This window comes from Seriola aureovittata, chromosome 1 (assembly GCF_021018895.1).
Source record: "Seriola aureovittata isolate HTS-2021-v1 ecotype China chromosome 1, ASM2101889v1, whole genome shotgun sequence".
NCBI classification, from domain to species: Eukaryota; Metazoa; Chordata; class Actinopteri; order Carangiformes; family Carangidae; genus Seriola; species Seriola aureovittata.
The window spans coordinates 14,900,065-14,924,184 of record NC_079364.1 but is presented as its reverse complement, the minus strand read 5'-3'; the positions used below and the strand labels follow the sequence as shown (position 1 = coordinate 14,924,184).

The following is a 24,120-nucleotide window of genomic DNA, read 5'->3' as shown; positions in this document are numbered from 1 at the left end:
CTTTCATGCCACATTATGTTTCTACTTTTTTCTGAGAGCTTTGCTAGTTACTTTGAAAAATAATATCTTTGAAGATCATATCAAATATGATCCTTTGCTATAAATCACACCACCCAACAATATATAGCCTACAAGTAAAGCTGTAACAATTTGTCAATTAATTGATTTGTCAAGTTACAGAAAATCATAAATAAGTCATTTTCATGCAAAAATGCCAAACATTTCATGGTTCCAGCATTATAATGTGAAGATTTGTTGCTTTTCCTTTTGTACATTGCTTTGACAAAACAAGTATTGTGAAGGTACCACACTGGGCTCTTGGTAATTGTATAAAATGCTGCATTATTGCATAAATAATAACAATCTAATGATATAATTTATCATAGTACAGTGGCAGGGTCCATTTCCTCACAATGAGTAGGCCTACCTTTACCTTTAAACTACGTACAGTTTTCTTTTTATACTTACATACTTAAGTAATATTTTCATAGCAGGACTTTTACTTGTAATTTTGTTATTTTTTAGTGTGGTATTAGTACTTTTACTGTGTACTTCCTCCACCACTGAGTATGTTCTCATAGCTGCTTTAATCATATAATAATAATAAGCGCTTTGGAGGCACTACTTACCTTCAGTTTTAAATGTAATTTAGCTTTCTACATAATTATTTAAAAATCCCTTTTTCTGTAGATTTTAATTTAAGTAAGGGATGAATCAACATCTCCAGTAACAACTTCGTCCACTAGATGGAGACAAAGGACCGAGTAAAATACAGGTTGCCACTGGGTAACAACTGGTTCCCCCTGTAGCTTATATACATACAAAGGAGAGTTCAGGGTTATTATGTAAGTTGAAAATTCAGTGGAAGTCCTGTAGTGATCAGGTTTATCCTAAAGAAAGGTCTACTTCACATCAGGTCGACACACACCAGCCAACAGCGACGCTGCAATCCCTCGAATCGAGGAGAAGCCCCGTCCATTCATTGAAGTTTTGTCCCTCTTCGCTTTCCCTACTCACTCGCCGAAAAAGTTTTTGCGTGAGGAAACAACCTGCCGAATGAAAATGCTCTGTTCTAAAAGGTGAGTAACTTTTCTTGAACTTCTCTAACAGCAGCTGCCTCGTTCTGCCCGAGGTACATTCATACGTGTGTCGTTTCATACGTTTTTACCCGCTAGAGCAAACGTTTGTGCAACTTTATGTTTCGTTGCTATGACAACGCGTGCCAGGGTGAATGCTACCTTAAATTAATGTCGGTCTTCAGGCTTTCTGTGCTATTTGATGTTATAATAAGAGCAGATTAATGCGTTTTTTAACGTTACAAGATGGCCGTTGACAGAGTAACAGTTCACCAGTTAAGTCACATGAAAAAAATGAAGGATTTCATATTAACCATAAGACATTTAGCTGCAAAAATATCAGGAACATTACAGACCAGGAAAATACCTTTACAGATCAATATAACATGCAAGCCTAATTAGTTTGAGATACTGCAAGCGTTAGCTGGAGCAGTCTATGTGTGAATAAATTCGCCAGCTGATTGAAAAAGTACAAAATCAGCTTGGCAGGTGGACAATGAATGATTTATAACTGAAGGTGTAGACATCTGTGTATTCTGATATGAATGTGCTGACTTCTCTTGTCATCGAAATGAATTCGATTTGTTCTTGTTTCTGCTATGGCCTACATTTTTATAGATGTTTGCCCTCCTAGCTTCGCAAAGCTGAGCCCAGCAAGGGCAGAGATTAGCTTTAACCAGGATTAAACCAATGAGAAAATTTGAATTTGTTGGCCCTTATCTCCTAGCTACATGTGGAGTGCTCTGAGCAAATAGCAGAATTTGATCTTTTGCTTCCTTTTGGCAAAGCATGTTTTCTTGCCAATAGACACTTATCAAACATGACCACTGAAGACAGGAGGAATTCTTGGAGGGGCCTTTAAATTATTTGTTTATAGGGACAACATGCATTACTTGTTTTCTGGATGTAGAAATAGGAACTTAAAGCACCTCCTTTTTGCCTGTCCTGAATACCATCAACTGTCAGGTGTGTTTCTGTATCATTGTAATACAAACTGCATGAGATATTTCTCTGTTCTAACTGTCGTTTTCTGAGTCTCTCAAAAGTCATTATTTGAGCTTAAATTATGATTTTACAATACATCTTGTATTACAGCTGGTTCTGTGTGGTGTTATAAAAAAAAAGGGTATAAAATAAACTCACTGAATCTATCACTCTGTCTTTCTATGTAATTTTGGCCAGACAGCAAACAACATTTTACATATTTAAAATTGTATCAGAAAGATTCTCACAAATAAATCATTTTGCAATTTGCAATTGTAGGGACACTACATGTATTACTTGTTTGCTGAGTGTAGGAATTTTGTTAGTCCTGCAGACCATTAATTGTCAGGTGTTTTTCACAGCTGTGCAGTAAGTGTGTTGTATGCTTTAATGACTTAATTACATTTGGACCACGAGCTTTGATAATCTCTCTGCATAAAATCAGGGTTCACCCCATAACTTAGCGAAGTAGATGGGCTCTATATTTGCATTCTAAACATGCAATTTCTTGCCTCATCAGGTAATGTAATTCCACGCTTCATTAGGACTGTGAAGTTTATCATTTGTCATCAAAGCCAAGCTGTCAATAAATGATTAAGTTTCACATAAGGAAAATGTAATATTTGGGCTCAAGCAAAACGGATAGCAGTGTATATTTTAATTGCAGTTTGTAAGATTTTGCTTTTGTTTGATTTTCAGGCTATATTTTACTGGGTACTTGTTACAGCTTGAAGCACTGTCATTAGAGAGCAGCTTAAGCCTAATTTATTCTACTATTTATGCCATTAAAGAAATCAAACTTCTAAAGTAAATGTGTAATATCTTGATGCTTTGGTTGAAAGTGAAAAGTAATAACTGTTTTGACACTGTGGTTTCAGCAGTATATGCCATTTCTGTCTAGGGTAAACAACTGCTGACTTTTGGTATGCTGCAGTTGTTCTCCCCTAGCTTTAGGGGTGCAAATAAGTATTATGTCCATCATTGATTAATCTGTCAATTATTTTTACAATGAATTTATTAAATGGCATATCACTTGTGTTCACCACTTCCTACTTGCAGGTGTTTTTCAAAACAGCAGCATCTGCCAGTAAAAAAACAAACAAAAAACATTTATGCAAAATTGTCAGAACTGTGTTTGTCTTGTTCAACAGTTTTATATCACTGAATTTAAAGAACATTGCAGCCTCTAGGGGCTAGAACGGTGGGAGAAAGAATAAATATACATTACCTCAAGTTAATGAAAGACAAGCAGGTTTAAGGGAAGAAAAGTTACACAGGATCAGAGTCATCCTTTGTATGTCCATGCTTTGTTTGTACCAAAGTGACATTGATTTTGTGTGCTTAGTTCTCTGACAGTATCCCCCACACTCCCAGTCATTAGGTACTACGTATATTTATTCACTCAGTAGAGTAAAGAAACAGAAATTGCTGTCCGACAGAATGATGGAGAAATGAGGCAAGTATGGGCTTGACTTGTGATGAATCGTCAGCTCTAATTACTTCCTGCTGAAACTGGAGATGAGGCAAATTCAATGTAAGAGGTGGACCTCAGCCTGTCTCCTTGGAGTTGGTGTGTGTACTGATGTTTGCTCATCTTTCAGCATGTCGGTATGTGAACAAAGACCATTATGTTTTGACATTGGTCATTTGTACCGTCAACTACAATTTAGTCATTATTTGACCTAGTTAGTAATTCTTTTACCAGTCCTCCATCAATGTAGAGGTGAAAAAAAAGAGATCCACTCAGAATTTGGTAATACTGTAACACTGACTTAATCAAGTCTTAATCAAGACTTGGTCTTTCAGTGAGATTTTCACATTTCACATGATGTACAGGTATATGACAGATAATTTAGCCTTAATGGAGGCCATTTTAGTCGCACTGGTGGCACAGGGGCACAACTCTTACCTACCACTACTGAGAGGTTTCAATCCTGATTGTATTTTCAGCAATTTGGTCATGCAACAAACACAGTTGGCCACGTTTTCAAGTTGCGAGCTATGAAAACATCATGTCCTTGTCACTGCATCAGTGACTCTAGAGTGTTGTTTGGGGCAACTCCACCAAAGAGTGGTGGGATTTGTAAGAAAGAGCAGGAACATCCTGCCTGTTGCAGTTTGTTACTGGTGGATTAAAAGAATTGGTTGCTTTTGTAACTGGCATTTCATTTTATGAACTTGGCAGTAGAGGTGCTATGTATATATATATTGATCAAGGTTCAAATACAGTAATTATTGGGTGCATCTGGGCCCGAATCTATCTCTAATATCCCACCTCCAGCCCCTCCAGTCCTCAGTTTGGGATTGTGGTCAGGTGAAGTGTAAAAGTTTTAAGTTATTAAGTTAAAAAAAGAAACAAAACAAAACAGAAAAACAAGTAAGTAATTTATTATGTGTTTTGACCTGTAATTTGACCTGTAACAGAAACACATCTAGAGATTGCAGACAGACAACCCCAGGCTTGAAGCAATTGAAGACCCGTGTCTAGGTGACCCTTTTTAAGGCCAGGCTTCTCGCCCTGACCTGACCCTGATATCCCATTTCCTTTGAATCAGGGATTTGGGGCTAAGGACCAGACACCTCTGTCTTGGAAACACATGAGGTTCACAGGACCCTCCTCTTCCAGTTACAGTCCCCAGTGATACACTCATCACATGCCTCTGTCTTCCACAAATGAGCTGTGATTGAGGTGATTGGAATTTCCAGACGCTGTCACAATCGTTTTGATTGGAAAATAGACAGGAGATAATGGGAGAGACAGGCCTGTTATGAGAGCCCTGTCAGGGCTAAAATAATGCATCAGAGTGAAGAGGTTAAAGACACCGTTTCCTTGTTAATAATTAATTGCTGTGCGTGTGGTGGATCCACTTCATCGCTCCCAGTCATCACTTGATAATTGCTTTACATTTAATTTGGCTTTAGAGACTGTTTTTCAAGCTGGGTAAATTGTGCTTAAAGTTAATATGGGCTCAGACAGAGACAGCGGTTTGGTCATAAACCTCTGATAAAAAAAAAAGTGACAAGTTAGAATTAGTAAAGTAGTAAAGATTCAGTATACACTACTTCTTAAAGTGTAGACGTTTTTTATTCAACCAGCTAACTTAAAAATAATATCTTCAATACTGGTAAAATAACCCTCAACTTAAAGAATTTTGTTAATTACTTCATGCTTTTTCGAAACTAGCAGTGGTGTTTGTATTTGAGAATATTTTTGTGTTCAATAACATTATATTTTGAGATATTGAAAAACTGGAAACAATGCTGTTCATTTCATATACTGGACAAATGTTAGCCTCTCAGTACTGAAGCAATTAGTCAAATGACCGAAAATGTATCATTCGAATTATAATAGGCAATAGATAATAGTACTCATGTAAGTCGTTTTAATGTCAAATATATCAAATGTCAGAATTGGCTGCTTTTTGTTCTGTTTACATTGCTTCATTGAAAATGTAATGCCTTTGGGTTTTGGACTCTTAGTCAGCAAAGACTTACAGAGGTGATGGTATAATTGCCTACTGAGTTACTAGAAAATCTACTATCGGTCGGGCTCTTTATTAGGCAGGATGGTAAACTGGGTCATGAAAGAATGAGAGAACTTACAGTAGGACTGCATTTTGTCTTGGTTGACTAGGAAATGCTTGGTTGATTGCTCTTTTTTAAGGTTGGGAACGGGCTTTTAGCAATCAGTTAGGAATGTAAAGTGATGGTCACATCTATGGCACCACAACAATATTCACAAACACAAGTTGGTCTTTGATAAACACTATATTTTAAGAAATCCCTCTCCATGACTTCATTAAAAACATGTCATGGACAGCCATATTATCTCATGGCTTGATGAGGAATTTCAGGGTGATAATGATTGCCCTCTCCTTCCATCTCTAGATGACAGAAGCAGATGTTAGTGGATTAGACATGGACATGGTGTCCCCACGGACCAACAGGGACACATTGGAGAGGGATGTGCCTGCAAAACGCCTTGAGAATGATGCTAAACTCAGGGTATGGAAAGCTTCTATACATGATTCCACTACAGTCCTGTGTTGTGCTATGGGACCACCAGTGAAGAAGTCACACATAGTCACTGGTGACATCTATAGTACACTCTATCTGCACCAGAAGGGGATCAAACTTCACTTCGCTGCTGTATAGCCCCCCTTCACTGGGGAATTTGACTGCTCCCTTTGCCAAATTCGAAACAGCCAGTGCTCAGCCTTGCATGCACACAGATAATGATCAAGTTAATTAGACCTGAGATTGAAGGAACTGCAGCAGCAACTTAATCATTTGTAACTTGATTAGAAATACTATATTCTGCAACTCCAGGGACCAGAAAGCTTTCAGTTTTTTTTCAGAGAGCTTGAAATTAGGATGTACTTCAGATTTCAGGTCTTGAGCTAAGACATAATGTTTTTGTAATCCAAAACAGTGAAATGATCCTAAAATCCTAAACACAAGCTCAAGGGAAATCCTCTGCTGTCTCTGACTGACAGGAGCAGGTGTAGATTACAGATCTAGTAATGTTTTCTTCCTTTCCTATCCCCCATAGGAAATTTATACATTTGGAAGAAAATTGGGTCAAGGTAGCTTTGGAGTTGTTTATGAAGCCACCCACATTGGGACACAGACAAAGTGGGCTATAAAGGAGGTGTGCAGACCAGCGGTGAGTACATTTGGCATACCTGTGGCCAGTCTGTTTTTCAATGTGATAAAAAAGTTTAACTAATAAGAGATAGTTTATCGTGTGGAGACAAACAAATGGCCATAACCATGCTGAACCTCCATCAGCTGACCTTCTGTCACTTCAGGCAGGAAGTTCGAAAGTCGAGATGCTGGAGCATGAAATAGACATTCTCAAACAAGTGAATCATGATAACATAATACATCTAAAGGAAGTCTACGAGACGCCCAGGGTGAGCATTGCTGTGTCCTTTAAGTCACAAATTCAAAGTAAGTATAGTTAAGAGAGTCAGTTGAGAGTGATGCATGTGACATAGAATCTCCTATTACCATATGTCCTCTGTATAAAATATTTCTGTTAAGCACACACACATTGACTGTATGGTGAGATGCATTTTGTTTGCTTGTTTCTAGATGATGTATTTGGTTACTGAGCTGTGCGATGGAGGTGAACTGAGGCATCTGTTGCAGCGGAAAAGGTTCTTTACAGAGGACGAGACAAGGCATATCATCTGTAGCTTAGCTGACGCCGTCGCCTACCTTCACAAAAGAAGTAAAGTTATTCTACAGGTTGACATTTTGATAGTATTAATAATAATCTAGAAAATCACACTAGCCTAAAATCTAGTTTTGTTGCTGCTGTGATGTAGTGGGTGTTTACAGGTGTGACATAATGGTGTTAAATAATGCTATTGACCTTATTGTTAAGTTACTTCACATGCTTCATATTCTAACCCTAATTACACTTGAGTGTGGAACAAGTAGTATTGGGTTATGTTTTAGTCTGGGGTATTTTAGATTGTTAAATTAAATACACCGGTGGAATTTGAAAAACTGTCCTTCACTTAGATTATTATAGGGCCACAGTGCCAGTATTACACAACTGTGTTGCCCTCATTGACATGAGACTCCTTGCCATTATAGCTTTCAGTCATTATAGAAGCATGGCTCAGTTTGATAAAAGAGAAATAATAAACAAGTGCCAGGAAACAACATAATAAACATTTTAATTAAATCTATGTGTTTCATTTGGAAATGCCTTTTCTCCTTCTAATGGTGAAATCTGTGGTTAGAGGTAATTTAGGACACTGTCTGGCAATAAAGCATCATTACATGTGACTAATGACTAATTTACAACAAAGTAGGGAGCAATACTGATTAATAGGTGTGTTCTCACATGGAAAGTCCCCTGTGTTAGTTTTCCTCACCTTGATACAGAGAAATGATACTAATGAGAAAGCACTGGCTTTTCATTGGATAGCCAGAACTGTTTTTGTCAAATGGGCGATCATGAAAGTCCCTTAGCTTATATTTGTTTGGATTTTCTATCAAATTTTTCACATTCAATTGTTAGTCCTAGCTGTACTTAGCTGTACTTTGTGTGTACTCAGCTGTGTTTTGAGCTTTAACACATGCTGGTAACAACATGGAAAATTTAGCCAGTTCGTGTAACTATTAACACTGCAGATCCAAGTGTTTTATTAAATAAGAAGCAAGATTTCTCAGTAAGCTACCAGAGGGAGGATTACTGAAACATAATGCACCAAAAATTAGGTAATATTTGGTAACTATGATGTGTTTTCCTCTCATCTTTATTTCATTAAAGAAATGCAAAACTCATGTATTTTAAAATGGGCAGTTGTTATTTAGTATGTATAATTATCAAATAACCTTGATGAATATGAAATTGAGAGTTCAGCTGTACCATTGAATGAAAAATTTTCAGGTGCTTGTTTTATGCACAACAGTTGGTCTCACTTACCTTTCACACACCATCAACCCTGTTGTGTTATATAATTGGTTGCTTCAACCAGTGCAGTGAAAAGGACTGCCCAGGGCAAATTGTATTTTTCCTATTGCCTTCTCTCACTCCACCAAGTTTTGTTAACAATGCCCTTCATCCCGGGCCTACTGCAAGCAAGATAAACAGATCACTGTGTTAGTGTGTGTAAAACATAGTTTATTCTGGCGACTGACAAAAATTTATTTTTTTTTAAATTTTATTTTCAGAAGATTTAGGATGCCATGTTTTGTGTCATGTGACTTTTCAGAAGATGGGCATGTTCCACTGGCCAAGTCCATGAAGCTGCTTTGTTAAGTCAGTCTTCATCAGTTACTCATGGGGGCACTGGTCCTTTACCAATCAGAACTATTTAGGTGCAAAGGGTAGCCACAGTGCGGCGCCTGAAAACCCACTCTTGTTATGAGGCCGGTGCTTTAGTCAAGGGCAATGGATTGGCACATTGGGGTGGGAAACAAGCTGAGCTAACATGAGGAGAACTAGCAGAACTACCCGTTTTTTGTCATGGTCGTGATTGATGATTTACCTATGAATCACTTTGGTATTTAATTGATAAAATTAGCAACACAGCAAAAGTGACAACTATTTGGGGGGATTGGGGTAGAAACAACTTTGAATCATGTGATGCCAGAAAGCAAGACAGTTAAAAAAAAAAAACTTTAGCTTTTCTTTGGGAGTCCAACCAAGTGATAATTTATGTTTGTGATCATTTTTATTACTTATTACTATGAGAAACCCCATTTTCACCACTTTGATACATTTTGTTATAAAATATTGATATAAATAGTCATTACAACAGCTAATTGAGTAAATTTAATTGTCACTTACACCCCTGTAAAACTGTATTCAAACCCAAGATATATCTGTAAAAGTCTTTCTCATCACATCTGACAGACATAATGCACCGGGACTTGAAACTTGAGAACATTCTTGTGAAAAAATCTCCAGATGTTGATGATAATGACAGGATTAATATCAAGGTAAGATCGTGTCTCACACAGTGAAACTTTCCATCAGTGTGTCTTATCCATTCTCTTTTAGACAGAGCACAAGACTCTGATGGACACTTTTTCCTTGTATCTCCTCTATATTTAGTAAAGGCTTTAAATACTACCTCATTATGACAGACTCCCTCTGGTCTTCCTTTGTATTATACCTTTACAAAGAAAGACTCTACTGTATCTTAAAACAAATTACCAGCTGAGCACAGCATGTTTTGTGCATTGACAACAAGCCAGCCAAAGCAGATACCTGGTGTGTGAGCTAAGACAAGACTAGGCCACAGTATAAACATCCCTGTCTCTTTCTATTTTTCTCTTTGTCTCACACACATGCACAAACACTCACATACTGGTCATTTTGTAAAAAAGTGTTGCCATGGCACAGCATAAATTACTCTATCACAGTAGTTAGTCCTCTCTTCTGGATGTTCTTGCTTTTGCAATGATGTGATACCCCTTTGCAAATACGTTCAATGGCACAGCTTTAACACCTATATAGCTATTCACATTAAAAGTCAAGGGTCATTGTTTGTTCTCAAGCAGTGTTTTCCTGACAAAAAGAATTTAGTACAGGTTCTGTGGGCACAGCGAAATCATGTTTATTTGTATCACCTTTTTCTTAAGTGCTATTCTCTGCCTAGGTGACGGACTTTGGATTATCGGCGAAGACAGGTGTAGGGATTGAGAACATAATGAAGGAGGCCTGCGGGACTCTTGGCTATATGGGTATGACACCTGTATTTCCTACTGCATGCTAGAAGGCCTAACAGATGACCACAGGGATAGAGCTCTAACTGCCACAGTATCTGTTTGATTCTACCATGGGGGGTTGCTATAGTGAGACATTAAAACTCCTACACATAGTGGTTTTAAGTTCATACACAGTGAGTGTAATTTTTTTTTTTTTTTTTTATGAGTAATGTACCAGGTATATTTTATATCTGTACTTATTATTATATATTTAGATGTACTGTGTGTGTATCTCTCTCTCTCTCAAAAAAAAAGTAGCAATGTGCAGGGAAAGGCGGGGAAAACAAATACTGCTAGCTGGTGTTAACATGGATGTAGAAAATGAATATTTGATGCATTCAACACATTTGCGAGAAAGATTCATACAATGGGTTTTGTTGAGAAACACTGAATCTTAAATTTTTTACTTTGGGAATTTAATGCTGAAAAGTTGATGCATTACCTCTATCACACAGTATGCGACCTGCAAAACATCCTTCAAATTTTTTTAAAACTGCATTGTTCTAGCTTGCAGTCTTCATCTTCTCCTCCTCCACTTTTATTTGCGCATTGTTATCTGTTATGGCTCATTTCTGCCACCAACTGTGGACATGCATTACCACCCTGTTTATCACATAGCTCCTGTGCTTGTGTGTGTGTGCATCCTTGTGAATGTGCTAATAAAACACGACACAAACAAAATGGGATATACTTACTGAAACACTGATCAGCATCCCCAGTTGTGGTCAAAAAACAGTTTTAACTAGTAGTTTTAAGCCTCGACATTTCCATATGTCAGATAAAGAAAGCCTCATGTTTTGTATATGCATGTGAATTTCAGCACCTGAAATGATGAGCGGCCGTGGTTACAGCCTGTGGTGTGATGTGTGGAGCATAGGAGTCGTTATGTATATGTTGTAAGTAGACACACACATCATATATATATATATATATATAGATATATATATATGTATATATACATATACATACATACTGTGAGTACATGTGTCTGAGCTGTGTGTCCCTGTAGGCTGTGTGGGGAGCCTCCGTTTGTGTCGAGAAAAAAGGCAAACCTACTTGATGAGATTATGAAAAAAGAAGTCACATTTATTCAACCCATCTGGGACACAGTCAGTGATGCAGGTGACACCTAGTCTCCATTCTCATTCTTAAATAAATGTAATGCATACATGCAGTTTTACTGTTCAGATTGTTACTAACAAACTCACTCATTGATTTGAGTCTGTCTCAACAGCAAAAAACATATTGACTTGCCTCCTGAAGACGGACCCAGCCTACCGCATGTCCGCTAATCAGCTACTAGAGAACCCATGGATTACGGTAAGGCACTGATTCTCCCCACTGCATTCATAAACTTTACCAAATGAGTCACATGAGGAACTCTTATGGGGTGCTTTGTTCAACAGGGTGACACTAATGTGCCTGTTATACAGTCCAATGCGCTGGATCTGATGCGCAACCAACGGGAAGAGAAGGAGAGTAAGACAATGATGGAGATTTATCTTACATCAAATAACTTAATCCAGATCACGATTTGATAATATACTGTATGACAAGGTGTTCTGATATATGAAAATAATGGATGAACTGGAGGCAAAAACATTTTCTGTTTAAAAGAAGTTTTTTTTTTTAAGTTTGTAGTCTGTTGAACTTATAGTTGGTTTCAGCACTGCAAGTTAACTGGAAATGTAGCATGAAGTGTTAGTATTGTTGCTATGATTGCCTGCAGTTTTATATTATTATTATTATTATTATTATTAGATTACTTCTTAACTGCTCAACTGCTAAAATACTATAATTGAGGTGTCCTGATGTATAATTTCAACAGATAGCAACCAGCCAGTCAGAAACATTTTCTTTCACAAAGTGCACAGTACTATTGAATATGCCAGTGTTACCAAATAAGGTCATATTAGTAAAAACCTGCACAGAAACTGGTTGTTACATGTAAATATATGGCATTTGATTATCATACAGTGGAGCAGAGGAGGGATGGAAGGAGAGAGTGGTAAACCAAAGCCACATGAGGTTATTTGATGTTGATGTTATTTAAAATTGTCCGCAATAGGAACAAACACTCTGGAGGACCTGTCCCTCGCCTTCTCTAAGGACACCCTGAACCTATCCCTGGTCCCTGGGGCAGCTTTACCAGAAATAGACGGTAACTGCAGGAACCCTGTTAAACTCAGCCCTGAAAAAGACAGCAGCTTCTGCAGACCCTCCACATCCACCAAGCCGGTACTGTATCTCTGTTTAGCACAGCTCTACAACATTTTGACCTCAACTGCCTTCTTACGTAGGGCTCCAAATTTATATGGCTCCCAAAATATTGAAAAGATGTAAAGTCTCTACTTATTTATATAAGTACTGTATGTAGTTAATGTTCTGTCCATTACATCTGTTCACACGTCACTTACTTCATGTTGTAGTTATCTTGTTTTTAACTAGGACTTTCCAATTAAGTAGATAACTTGACACTTGTAGCAAAACTATTTTTACAAAGTTGTTGAAGTTTCTGGCCATTATTAATAATGTTTTAGTCACCTACTTATTGAGTTCACATGGGCAAGCAACATGAGTGGTTGTGACTAAACCATAATATTATAATCATATCATAGGAGAATGTTAAGGTTATTACCCGACTATCTATTAGATTTTGCTAGGGCACTTTATGGTTAGACTCACAAACCTGCACATGGTTTTACATTGCAATTAATGGCAGTTCTAACAAATATTTTGGGTGTGCTCATGCTGCGTTCTTGAATGTTACCGTATTTATCTGATTTGTAAATATCATTCATGTCAATATCCATGTGGTAATTATGATTGTGGATCTGAACAAAAAAGTAAAGTACCACCCTATAGGTCAGACCTTATCTATTATGTATGGTCATGGAATCCAGGTACAGATCGCTCATGTTTCCCTTTGGGTTCCTCTTGTATCTTGGAATAAAGATTAAAAACAGTGGGGGCAGCCTCCAGCATGACAAGCGCAGAAATGGCACTGAAACCTCAGGACCACCTCAACCTACCACCATACAGGTTTGTTTAACCTTCTCCAACTTGTCCCATTTAGTTCAATTTCAGTTTATTCTTTAATTTATAGGTTTTTGTTATTTTTGCAGTAGCACTTGACCAACCCTGAATTTTTTAATTTATCTGCTAATTATACAAATATCTACAGCTGCATTTTAAACACAAACTTTCTTACAAAACAGCCGTTGTGCTTTCACATTGCCATGCATACTGCTTTTTAAATTCAACCACCACTAGATGGTGCCAGATTTACCTATTAAAGAGGATGGTAATAAAGGTGTAGCCATGCAGCTGTTTTTTTTTACTTGAATGTGCTAGTTAATTCTGTCATGTAAGTTGAATATGAACCTTATTCCTGCAGTCTCATGCCGGTGTGAAAGCCACCACACAGCTGAGTGCAAAGCAGCACAGGCCTCAGGAGAAGAAGGACCTCAGTACTGGACAGAAACCAGTCCCTGACCTTAGTAAGGCAGACAACCAGAGAGTAAGGACTGGGCCCCGCAAACCACCAGCTGGCTCTAAGACTAATAACCATTCAGAATAAAACTAAAAGAATTGAGCCACATCACAAGATTAGGAGTGAGAGAGAATACAAGTGAGTGGGCAAAAGAGAGTGAGCATACAAAGAAGAAATACTACACTAGAGGTGGACTTCATTTGATATACACTATGCTTAGTGTAATTCTGGTTATTTTATGTAATTCTGTGATTTAGCAACAAAATGTGAATGTAACTACTGTGAATGGTGCAACCTTTATGGTGGTGACCAAAACGAAGCAGTGATAGCAGTGTTAAATAAAAGGGCCTCATATGCAGGTGTGAAAATAGTACAAGAAGTCCAAGCAGCTGAGTGTCCAGCCTCAGCAGGGTCTTGTGCCAAAGGAAAGGCTTCTGGTCTGAGGTGTTCTCCTGGACGGGGCAACAAATGCTTATTGTTACACAGCCAACCGTTTGAGCCAAATACAGACTCACACTTTTTATAGTGGCCAGTACACACAGAGATTGAATGAGTTTGTCAGATATTACTGGTGGCATCTGATGGAAGGTTTTTATTATAAAGCAGTAAGTCGAATAAAAAGAGCCACCCAGGAGATTTGAGAACAGCACAGCTCATTCCTTAATAAAACTATTATTTAGTCATTTACTTACAGCTAGCCGCATATCTTCTCATTATTAATGTTATCTCTTTATTTGAATACTCAGTGAATGTATGCCTTTTCCATATAGGAAGTAATAGTCACTTGAAAATGATTAAATCTGTAAAGAAGTGAATGTTAATTTATTACACTGGGGGAAAATAATCATTAGCTTGGGGTCAGAGATGTATTAATATGGTCAGTATATTTTCTTCAACAAATGTACAAATGAATTCCCTTAAAATGAGCATTTGTTAGAAATGTGTGATCACAACTTGAAGCTGCTTTTAAATCAGTCATTTTTTTGTAAGACGTGCCAAATATCGTAAAACACAGAACTGTTTGCATATTCATATTCAATAAAATGACAAAATATTTTGTTATTGTTTTATAATTACATGCTAAATTACAGAGAATACTCATGAAGAGTACAGGACATTGTACTGCTTATCGTTTCACAACACCAAAGTGAGCAATAGGGATTTTCTTTTTTCTGGTCTGACCTCTCAATTCCAAAAATGCCCTATATGCAGTGACTGCACCCACTCAGTGTCAAAACAGAAAAACTGTCACACAGGCTGGTTACGCTCCATCTGAATGCAGAGGATTGGGACTGAGGGCAGCCACGGGTCTAATCTCATTTGGAGGCCATTGAAAGCAGTAGGAGCTACTTTGAGGGCACTGCCATTCAAACACAGGTTTTTTCCGCTGTAGAGAGAATAATCCCCAGCATAGATACAACATTAAAGTAGCCAAGCATAACACACAGAGGCTGAATTTCAAATTCACCCATTTGCATCTTGAAGTGAATGAGTGCCAACAATGGGGCCCTGTGTTCATACACAGGCTCTGTGTTTTAGTGCGTATGTGTAAATGTAGGGTGCGTTTATTGGAGCTGTTTTCAAAAGGTATTTCTGCATTTCAAAGAAGAGTCTTAAAAGTGTGGACACAGTATTTATTACATTCTGTCCAGGTAAATATACTGGTCTTAGGAGATGTTTCTTAACATCATGAATAGAGATGCAAAACAGTTTCATTGTCCTTTATTAGATTTGATTTTAAACACAGACAGTTTGGTGAGAATGGACAAATGACATGTGAATTATCTTTGATTCAAGCTGCTTGCCAAAAAGACTGCAACATTACTGCAACATTATTGACTTACTGTATGCCTTCAGTTTATTCAGACTGGTATAAACAGCAGATGGAGCTGTAGTAAGTCGCTGAATTCATTTCCTGCAGTTAATCTGACAGGAGAGTGCTATCCTTAAAGCTTCCTACCTAGTTTTTGTGCATGAAGATGTGTAATTAGAATTGATTGCTTGAGTCACTGCCCATTAAAACTGCAATGTCCATGTAATGTGTCACTAATTAATATGTTGAATGGTTATGCCTTGATGGTCAACTCAAACAAAATAAATGGTGAAGACATGCTTCATTTTGGGGGTCTGTCTTATTCACAAAATGCGATTTTGTTGGTAGTTAATTTGAGACACAAAATTTTCACAACAATCATCATCTATGTAGTTAAACCTCTTTTCCCTTTAGATTACCTCACTTGATTTGCATAAAGTCTGTTCAGATAACCTTATGTATGGCTAATTTTTGTCAGAAGAAGAGATGGGATTTCAGCATATGGTCCTCATTGTCTTGCGCTACACTTTTAATTAATTATGGGGAAACAAAAAAAAAATATCCAAATTGATTTGTGCAAGCAGAATATGACCTACAGCAAATTATAGGAGTGCTTGTACATGCCTCAGGGTAGAACAAATTCAAAGAGAGTGAAACACATCAAGAAAATATGGAAGAATCGGTTTCTTCATATATGATGACAGTGGGCTCAGATGCTGTTAAAATACTGTCAGTTCCTATTGCTGGAAGAAAATGGGAGCTTCCAGTTTTACTTTTACTCCTTTGGCCAAAACAACAGAGAAAAGAGGTGGGAGGGGAGGGGGACAGAACGAAAGAGGCTGGTGGATAGGTTAGGGGCGTGAATTTGGGACAAAGCATGGAGGCAAAGGAAATTAGAAAATTCGCCGGGATGGAACAAGCGATGCGCCCCCTGCACCCCCCAAAACCATCCCCCCTTTTCCTCCAGCAGTTCTCCTGACAGATGGAAGTAAGGGTGGGTGGGTTGACGGGCTGGAGGGATTAAAACTCTGCAGTCCCATTTTGGAGCCTGAAGAGAGTGTCACTCCTGCAAAGGTGGGGTGCAGAGAGGCACTTGTGGCGAGAGTCACGGGGCGTGTGAAGAGGGTGCACGCGGGCTAATGTCAAAAGAGGCAAGGATGCTTCCCGTCCCTCGGCCCCCCTCTGCTCTATCCACCTTTATCCACTGAGGAGCGTGGAGGGGGCTGCTAAGGGGGGGGGGGGGGGGGGGTCCCTCTCAATAACCTTAATAGAGCTCCCTTTAATTAATCAGCTCATCTGCAGAGGCCCAATACCTGCAGCTGAACCCCCCCCCCCACTTCCCTCCATCCTCACCCCAAACACAACATCCTCACACTGCTGCTGTGACATTGTGGTAATGAGGTAACACAGCTACAATGTCATGGAAATGTTGCTGAGACGTTATCTGTGGGAGCTCATCACACATGCTGATGTTCCTGATCCCCTTCAGTGTTTGTGTTGTGTGTGGAGATGCGTGTGTGTAATTGTGTTTGTGTGTGTGTGTGTATGTGTGTGTGTGTGTGTGTGTGTTCATGTATGCTGCTGCATCACGACACAAACACCCCCCCCACACACACACACACACCCCACCCCCCACAAAATAACAGATACATATGGCCGAATGGCAGGAAGAAAACCATGATGCCTCTATTTCCACAGAAGAAGAGAGGGTGGGGTGGGGGGGACCTCGCCTCAAGTAAACATTTGAAACAGATGGCAATTTCAAAGCAAGCCTCATCAATCTTTGTTGACCCTACCCCTTTTTAAAACTACTCTTATTTAGGATATTTGCAATTATAATACATACTGTAAGCTCATTTGAATATCAAATTAATTACTGAACACACTGGAGTAAATACCTCTTTTATAAGTCCTTGTTAAAAGTGAAAAGTTCTTGACTACGGTTGGATGGCGTGTTAATTTACAGTGATATCTAATCCCAAGTTACTTCACATAAAAGGCATTACTATACATATTTTAATGGGGAGGTGGTTGTTTTCATGGCAATTTTCTGCTAGAGTACATTTTTAATTTATTCATATTTAATTTATTGGTCTCTGCATACCCGCTCAGTAAAACTAATCAACACCATGTATGGGCCTCTTAAAGCCACATCTCTCCTTGGCAGGCAGACAGGCAGCCTCTGCATTAGGATAAGCTCTCCTCTCTTGTGCACAGAGCTGGGTGAAATGCCCTGCATTCAGTCAAGCAGGAGGATACCACCTCCAAGGAGACTATTCAGTTCTCACAAACAACCTTTTAATCAGATGGAAAAAAAGGGTGGAAAATGAAAAATGTGCCCAGCCTTGAATGATCCAAAACATTTCAATTCCTGCGGATAGTGACCACAGTCGCTGCTGTCAGAATATCGTCCGCTGGGGACAATGCCTTTCCCCCCTCTTTCTGTTACTTCCTGCCCTCAAACTCCTCTGCCCTTGAATTGGTTTTATGGGGCTTTGGCAGTCATTTAGCAAAGTATGACTGGAGTTCTTATCACCTGACTACACTATACACTCCAAATATCTATCGACCCATTGACACACCTTGAGGAGGGTCTGCACAACCTTACACATGGAAATGATTTCAATTAATTACCATTCCCCTTTGACAAGGCAGAGAAGAGGGGGGAAACAAAGGAGCCCAGACAACAGGAGCATTTCTCTGGTGTAATGTGCACCATGTGTAATGAGCAGCGGAAAGGTCATTTGACACATTTCTGCCAGAATGAATTCATTTATTTCAAGCACTTAATTCTGTAGTCACCTCATTGGTGCACGGCTTGGCAGTGCACTCAGAGGGTGCATTACCACAAGTGGAGGCTTAGTTTCCTCCCAACAGCTAGTGCTGACCACAGGTCTGTGGGAATGCCTGAAGAGCAGAGAGATAGTGAAATGGAGTGTGGGAGATCAAATCACCCCTTCTATCATAGGAAAATCGCCTCCATCACCTTCAGTGTAATTGGAGCATTCATTACAGTTCAGTAAAAATGCAGGTTGCCATTAGATGGGCAATTTAAAAGTAGGCTCCTGGAGAATGAGAGACTTGAGGGGTCACGATACGGGGTCACAGTCAAGTAAATAATGGGAATTGGTCCCATGAGGTTTGGAAAACCACAAAGCCCGTGGTCACGCACCGAAATACAACTCAGCGCAGGAAGAGAGGCAGGAATTCAATCATCAGACAGAAAATAAAATGCCCCCTGTGCCCTCTCAACAGCACAATAATTACAGTTAGAAAGGCAGAGTGTAATTTGCTGTCACATATTTACTCTAACCTGATGAATTTAGAAAGTGTTGTGATGCTTATGTGACAACTGGAAACGATTTTCTTATGTTAATCACTACGCTTCTATTAAAGATTTGGAGAATTAATGTGGAGCTATGAAGAAATTAAATTGTATTTTCCACCCACAAAGATGCTGTGCCTATACGTACTGTATAAGCTATAAAAGATAGTTCAGTTGATTATAAAATTCAACGATCATACACAAACTCCTCATGAATGGAGTCATGTAAAAGTTTAGTCAAATAAGAGAAGTTTTAGTGGGGAGGATGTTGCCGTCAGCTGCCACTAGAGGCCCCAGTCCAGCTGAAAGTTGTACCACTTTGTTTTTCAAAGTACTGTTTTGCTGCTGCTTATGTTTTGTACTGTTTTCACATTTCTCTGCAGGGAAAGATTTCACTGTAAGCAAAACCAGAAATATTAGGTTGATCAAAGGAAGCATATTTAATGTGTTTAGGTTTGAAAACAGAGTTGTTACTTATGTTCTGAAGGTTATTTTATAAAACTTTGTTCTAAACAAAAAAAGCACAACAATAGCTCATCGGCTTATGTGCCGTTGTGCTTTGCTAACTGCAAACATGCCTGAAGTCAATACTGATAACACGATTTTAGATTCTCTTTGAGAGATTTAAACACTCTCACAACAAATCTGGGTATTTATTTCTTTGTGAAGCCCACTAATGACCATGTTTTTGCAGGAGAAAATGCTTCTACATTAAATATGAATAAACACATCATGATGAAACAATTAAGCAATGGTCTTCTGTGGAGCTGGTTTAAAAATCTGTAATAACACAAACAAAGCTGTAGAGTAGTATTCACATGAGTTTTACTTCTCGGCTGTAATTAGGGAGTTTTCATTCAGAAAACACACATGCCCTCTCTTGTCAAGCCTAAACCTTCACAATCTTTGAAATAAGATAATAATCAATCAGAAGTATGCTTACCTATTGGAAGGGATGCCCAGGGGTTCACACGGCCTTAGAGTCAGGAGCCCTCACAAAGCATATGGGGTGTGCTTTCCTCTCAGCCCTTTTACCACTCAGGAGGCAGATTGGACTTCTCACTCTCAGCTACTTCGCATTATTGTCCATTATCACACCGTGGTCCATGTGTAAGGTGACAGTGGTGCTCTGATGGAGAGGCGACAGGGGGACCTAGACTGCAATAACATATTATTAGCTTTTTTCACAGCTCCACTGGGCTGGATTTACACTGGATATCCAGAGACCTCCGAGGGCAGCCCACTGTCACAGCGGCGTCCACCAGCAGAGCAATTGCCAGAGATACACAGGTGTGTGTGGACTGAATAGCCATGCACCCACGCAAGGCACACATGGGTCACGTGTATGCACACTCACAGACACACATACAGAGTGTGTCTGTAATCAGTGATAGGCCTTTTCCAGTTAGCTTCAATGTGTTGTCATTTTTGTGTGCTATTGTAGTACTACATGTTGTACATGTAAACACCTCTCCTGCCATCACTGTGGTCAGATAGATAGATAGATAGATAGATAGATAGATAGATAGATAGATAGATAGATAGATAGATAGATAGATAGATAGATAGATAGATAGATAGATAGATAGATAGATAGAAGTTGCAAAGTGCATTTACATTCTATCTGAGGTAGAGTGCAGCACATCTGCTGCTCCTGTTAAATGCATGATGCTCTTGTCCTTGGTAATGTTAACAGTCTCCCTTGTGACTGATGCCTCTTGTCCCAGCCCTGTTTATAAAACAGTCAGAACTTCGTTAAGGGACAATAACATCAGCCAAGCTCAATTATGGTGACATTTTGCTGACGTGCAGATTGCCTCCCCTCAATCTTTTTTATGTAAAATACTGATGTGCCAGTCACATATGGATGGATGAACTTTGGGAGAATCAATGGTATTGATGAATCATAGATCATACAAGTCAACAAGACTGACAACAGGAGAGTGAATTCATCGCACGCGTAAAGTCAATATTAAATTGTAATCATAATCAGACAAAGTGAGTTATGTATAATCAATAGCACAATTATGATAGTACGTAGGACTTGTCTTTGCAATAGAGACAATAAGTGCATTCAAACTGGCTGCATTGTGTTTATTACAGCACAAGGTTGTGTAGATGTGTGTACATCGATACAGGAATCCTTTAGTTATTTACAGTGATACACATTATCTCAGGCAGCTTATTCAATGATATTACTGAAAAGTTGATTGCCATGTATTTCAGGGGACTACAACACTAGCTGCTTCATCTGATGTTAGTGGTCTAACAGTACCAGCAAAAGTAACAAAGAAAAAAATTTGAATAAGACTGACATGTTAAGCAAAGTTCTCTATATATTTATCAAATTATTTTCTTAAATTAGCAAGTTTTTATTTCTGTGTCATGTCGAACATCTGGCCCATTCCAAATGGGTTGGGCCAGGATCAAGATTTAAATGCAAGTACAGTTACAAGCAAAAGTGCCTCACCAAAAAACAAAGTATAGCAACTTGACAGAAACTGATGCCCATGTGTTCGCACAAGTATGAATAGAATGATTATTTTTAACTAGAAGAAATGTCCTGAAGAGTCAGTTTTAAGGTAAGATACATTTTAGGTAGTGCAAATAAATGACCAAACAAAAAGGGAAGCAGAAATGCGGAGAATAAAGTGGTCAAGAGGATGAACTGCATAAGACGCATATACCTAGTAAATGTTTATTTGTAAGATTTAAAATTAGTGGATGATCCAGCAATGGCAGCTTGGTTCAGAAACATTAACAGGTACATGTCCTGTCAGGTACAAGGACTTCACAATTCGCGGCACAATCAAGTGCTGAAGAGTTAAAACAAACAGAGATTAAACTCGCCTATTCAGACAGAGAAATCTGCGCTTCAAATTTGCTCTGCATGTCATTGTAAATGAGTCATGGAGGAATTATTGTTGAGCAGACACAGGCAAGGGGAGCTAGGGGAAACCAGGGATTGGAAAATTTGAGCTGACATGCTGTAGAGCAGCAAATCAAGAGAATATATCTAGGAGGTGGACAGGTATCTACACACATCCCTATATGCCTAACAGTGGGGAACTGTCAAGGCCTTCAGAGAGGGCCAAACATATCAACATTTTAAATGTTATATCTAATCTCTTCAATCATTCTCTTCTAATTCTAATTTTAGCCTCACTTTCTATCAAGTTTGCTTCAGAAAGGGTTACTGTACTAAAACCATGAAAACAGAGTTATCCAATCAGATTTTTATTTTTTTGTTGTTGTCCTCTCTAGGCAGAGAAAATGTTAACTGGCTCACTCATTGGTGTGGACTTCATAACTTCTTAAGCGCCCACAGCAGTGTGCGTTTGTTTAGAAAGTAAGAGGTGAATTAACCAGTCACATTAACCAATCACTCCCCTTGACTTTCCCAAAGGCTCAAGGACTAAAACAGTGTAAATAATAAAGGAATAGACAATAGACAATCATGACTTCATGACTGCTTCAAAGGCAGGGAGTTAACACCGTTTCACGTCTTGATGGTTTAAGATTACCCGAGATACATGTGAACAGTCATGGGGAAGTGAAGGGAGAGGGTGGGGTTTGGTCAGTGTTGAGTTGAAGGCCCAGCTCTAGTACAGTTTACCATTGATGCAACTTTCGTACATATATATTACCTTCTATAAATATGGTAGTGTGGATAACTGTTTTTTTCACACACCCTGTATATGTGCTTTAAGCACTATAAAAGTAGCTCAGTGCCCATAAGGAGCAATAGAAGACTGCTATAAAAGCTAAATAAATCAAAGACATCAACACATTGAAAACACAAGCCTTAGCAAATGAAGTAAGAAATTGATTTTGCATGTTGGAAAGGCCATTTGGCCATTTTTGTATGAAACACTGAGTGAAAACTAAACTGTGTTTGGTTTAGTTATTAATAAACCTCCACTGGGTACCTTTGAAGAATCCCATTACTACTTACTGTTGCATTACAGTTAAATGTAACATTACATAATGTAAGCTAATGTAATATGATCTGAGACCAGATCTGGTTTTGTAATCCAACATTCTGGTTTTCTGTGGGTAGTTCATTCTGTCTTGGGAAGCCATGTTGGATGCAGGACATGGTAGAAGAAGAACCCACAAAAAGACCGAAGCTATTCACTGAGTTAGCTGCAGCAAGGCTGGAAAGTCAGTGGACATCTTGCAGAGCCTGGTTAGTGGCCACCATCAACAACTTCACAGTTAGTGTGACTGTTTCATGCTATGCACAAAGTCAATTCTGCTGGTGAGCAGGAGAGCAGACTGTTTCAAACTTCAGATTCAGTCCTCTCAAGGTTTACCTCTTGTTGAAGAAAGTGTTGTATGAACTGTTCAGGAGGTCATTTCGATCCAACCAAGAGCCTTCACACGTCAAACTTAGTTCAAGAGCAAAGCCCTCTATTCTAGCTATCGCACAACTCGTGGCCAGATGGCATTCATTCTTATGCCTTCGCACCGGCGACGGCCAGGCCCCGACATTATGTTTTCAGGTTGTCTGTCCGTATGTCCCAATCTTGTGAACATGAGGGAATTTCTTCAAATTTGGCACAAACATTCACTTGGACTTAAAGATGATCTGACTACATTTTGGTGAAACTAAAGGTCAAAGGTCAAGGTCACAGTGGCCTAACAAAATATCTGTGGCCATAACTCACAAATTCATATGCTAATAATTGCACAATTCAACACATATGTCTAATAGGAAAAACAATGAAGTGATTTTTTATATCCAAGGTCAAAGGTCAACTTCACAGTGACATCATAACGTTCTGCACAAACAAGTCTGGCCATTTTTCAATGCTGTAACGCAGAAAGGGGAGATTGTGACCATATTCCCTGCAATTTGGCTGGTCAGTGGAGGCATAAAACCGTGAGGCAGTAATTCTAGTTTCACAGGAAGTTACTGGGCAGCAAACAACCATCTTTCCACTTCCTGTGTGTGTCACTTCTTTTATTATATATATAGCATGGAATTAATGGCTGGCATTTTTATCCTACTTCTGCTGCATATTTTCTCTTTACATTCAATTTCAATGTTTAATTAAGTTCAAGGTCTGAATTCGGATATTTATAGTGAATCATATTCTTCATAATTATCATATCTAGTTTTTATACTTCACTGTCAGCTAACCCTTTCATGTCCAAAAAGATGTGTTTTGTAACAGCAGCTGCACAGAGC

General features: G+C 38.8%; 1 protein-coding gene across 1 annotated transcript; it reads left to right on the top strand.

Annotated features, from left to right (window-relative positions):
• Positions 1-815: 815 nt before the first annotated feature.
• stk33 (serine/threonine kinase 33) lies at positions 816-16,103 on the top strand. Its single transcript, XM_056391136.1, has 14 exons — positions 816-1,079; positions 5,949-6,065; positions 6,613-6,726; positions 6,872-6,976; positions 7,158-7,296; positions 9,439-9,524; positions 10,187-10,271; positions 11,116-11,191; positions 11,305-11,417; positions 11,530-11,615; positions 11,702-11,774; positions 12,364-12,533; positions 13,251-13,337; positions 13,693-16,103. Exons 2-14 carry the CDS (start codon positions 5,949-5,951, stop codon positions 13,873-13,875), a joined length of 1,434 nt encoding a protein of 477 aa, XP_056247111.1. The 5' UTR covers positions 816-1,079; the 3' UTR covers positions 13,876-16,103.
• Positions 16,104-24,120: the final 8,017 nt, after the last annotated feature.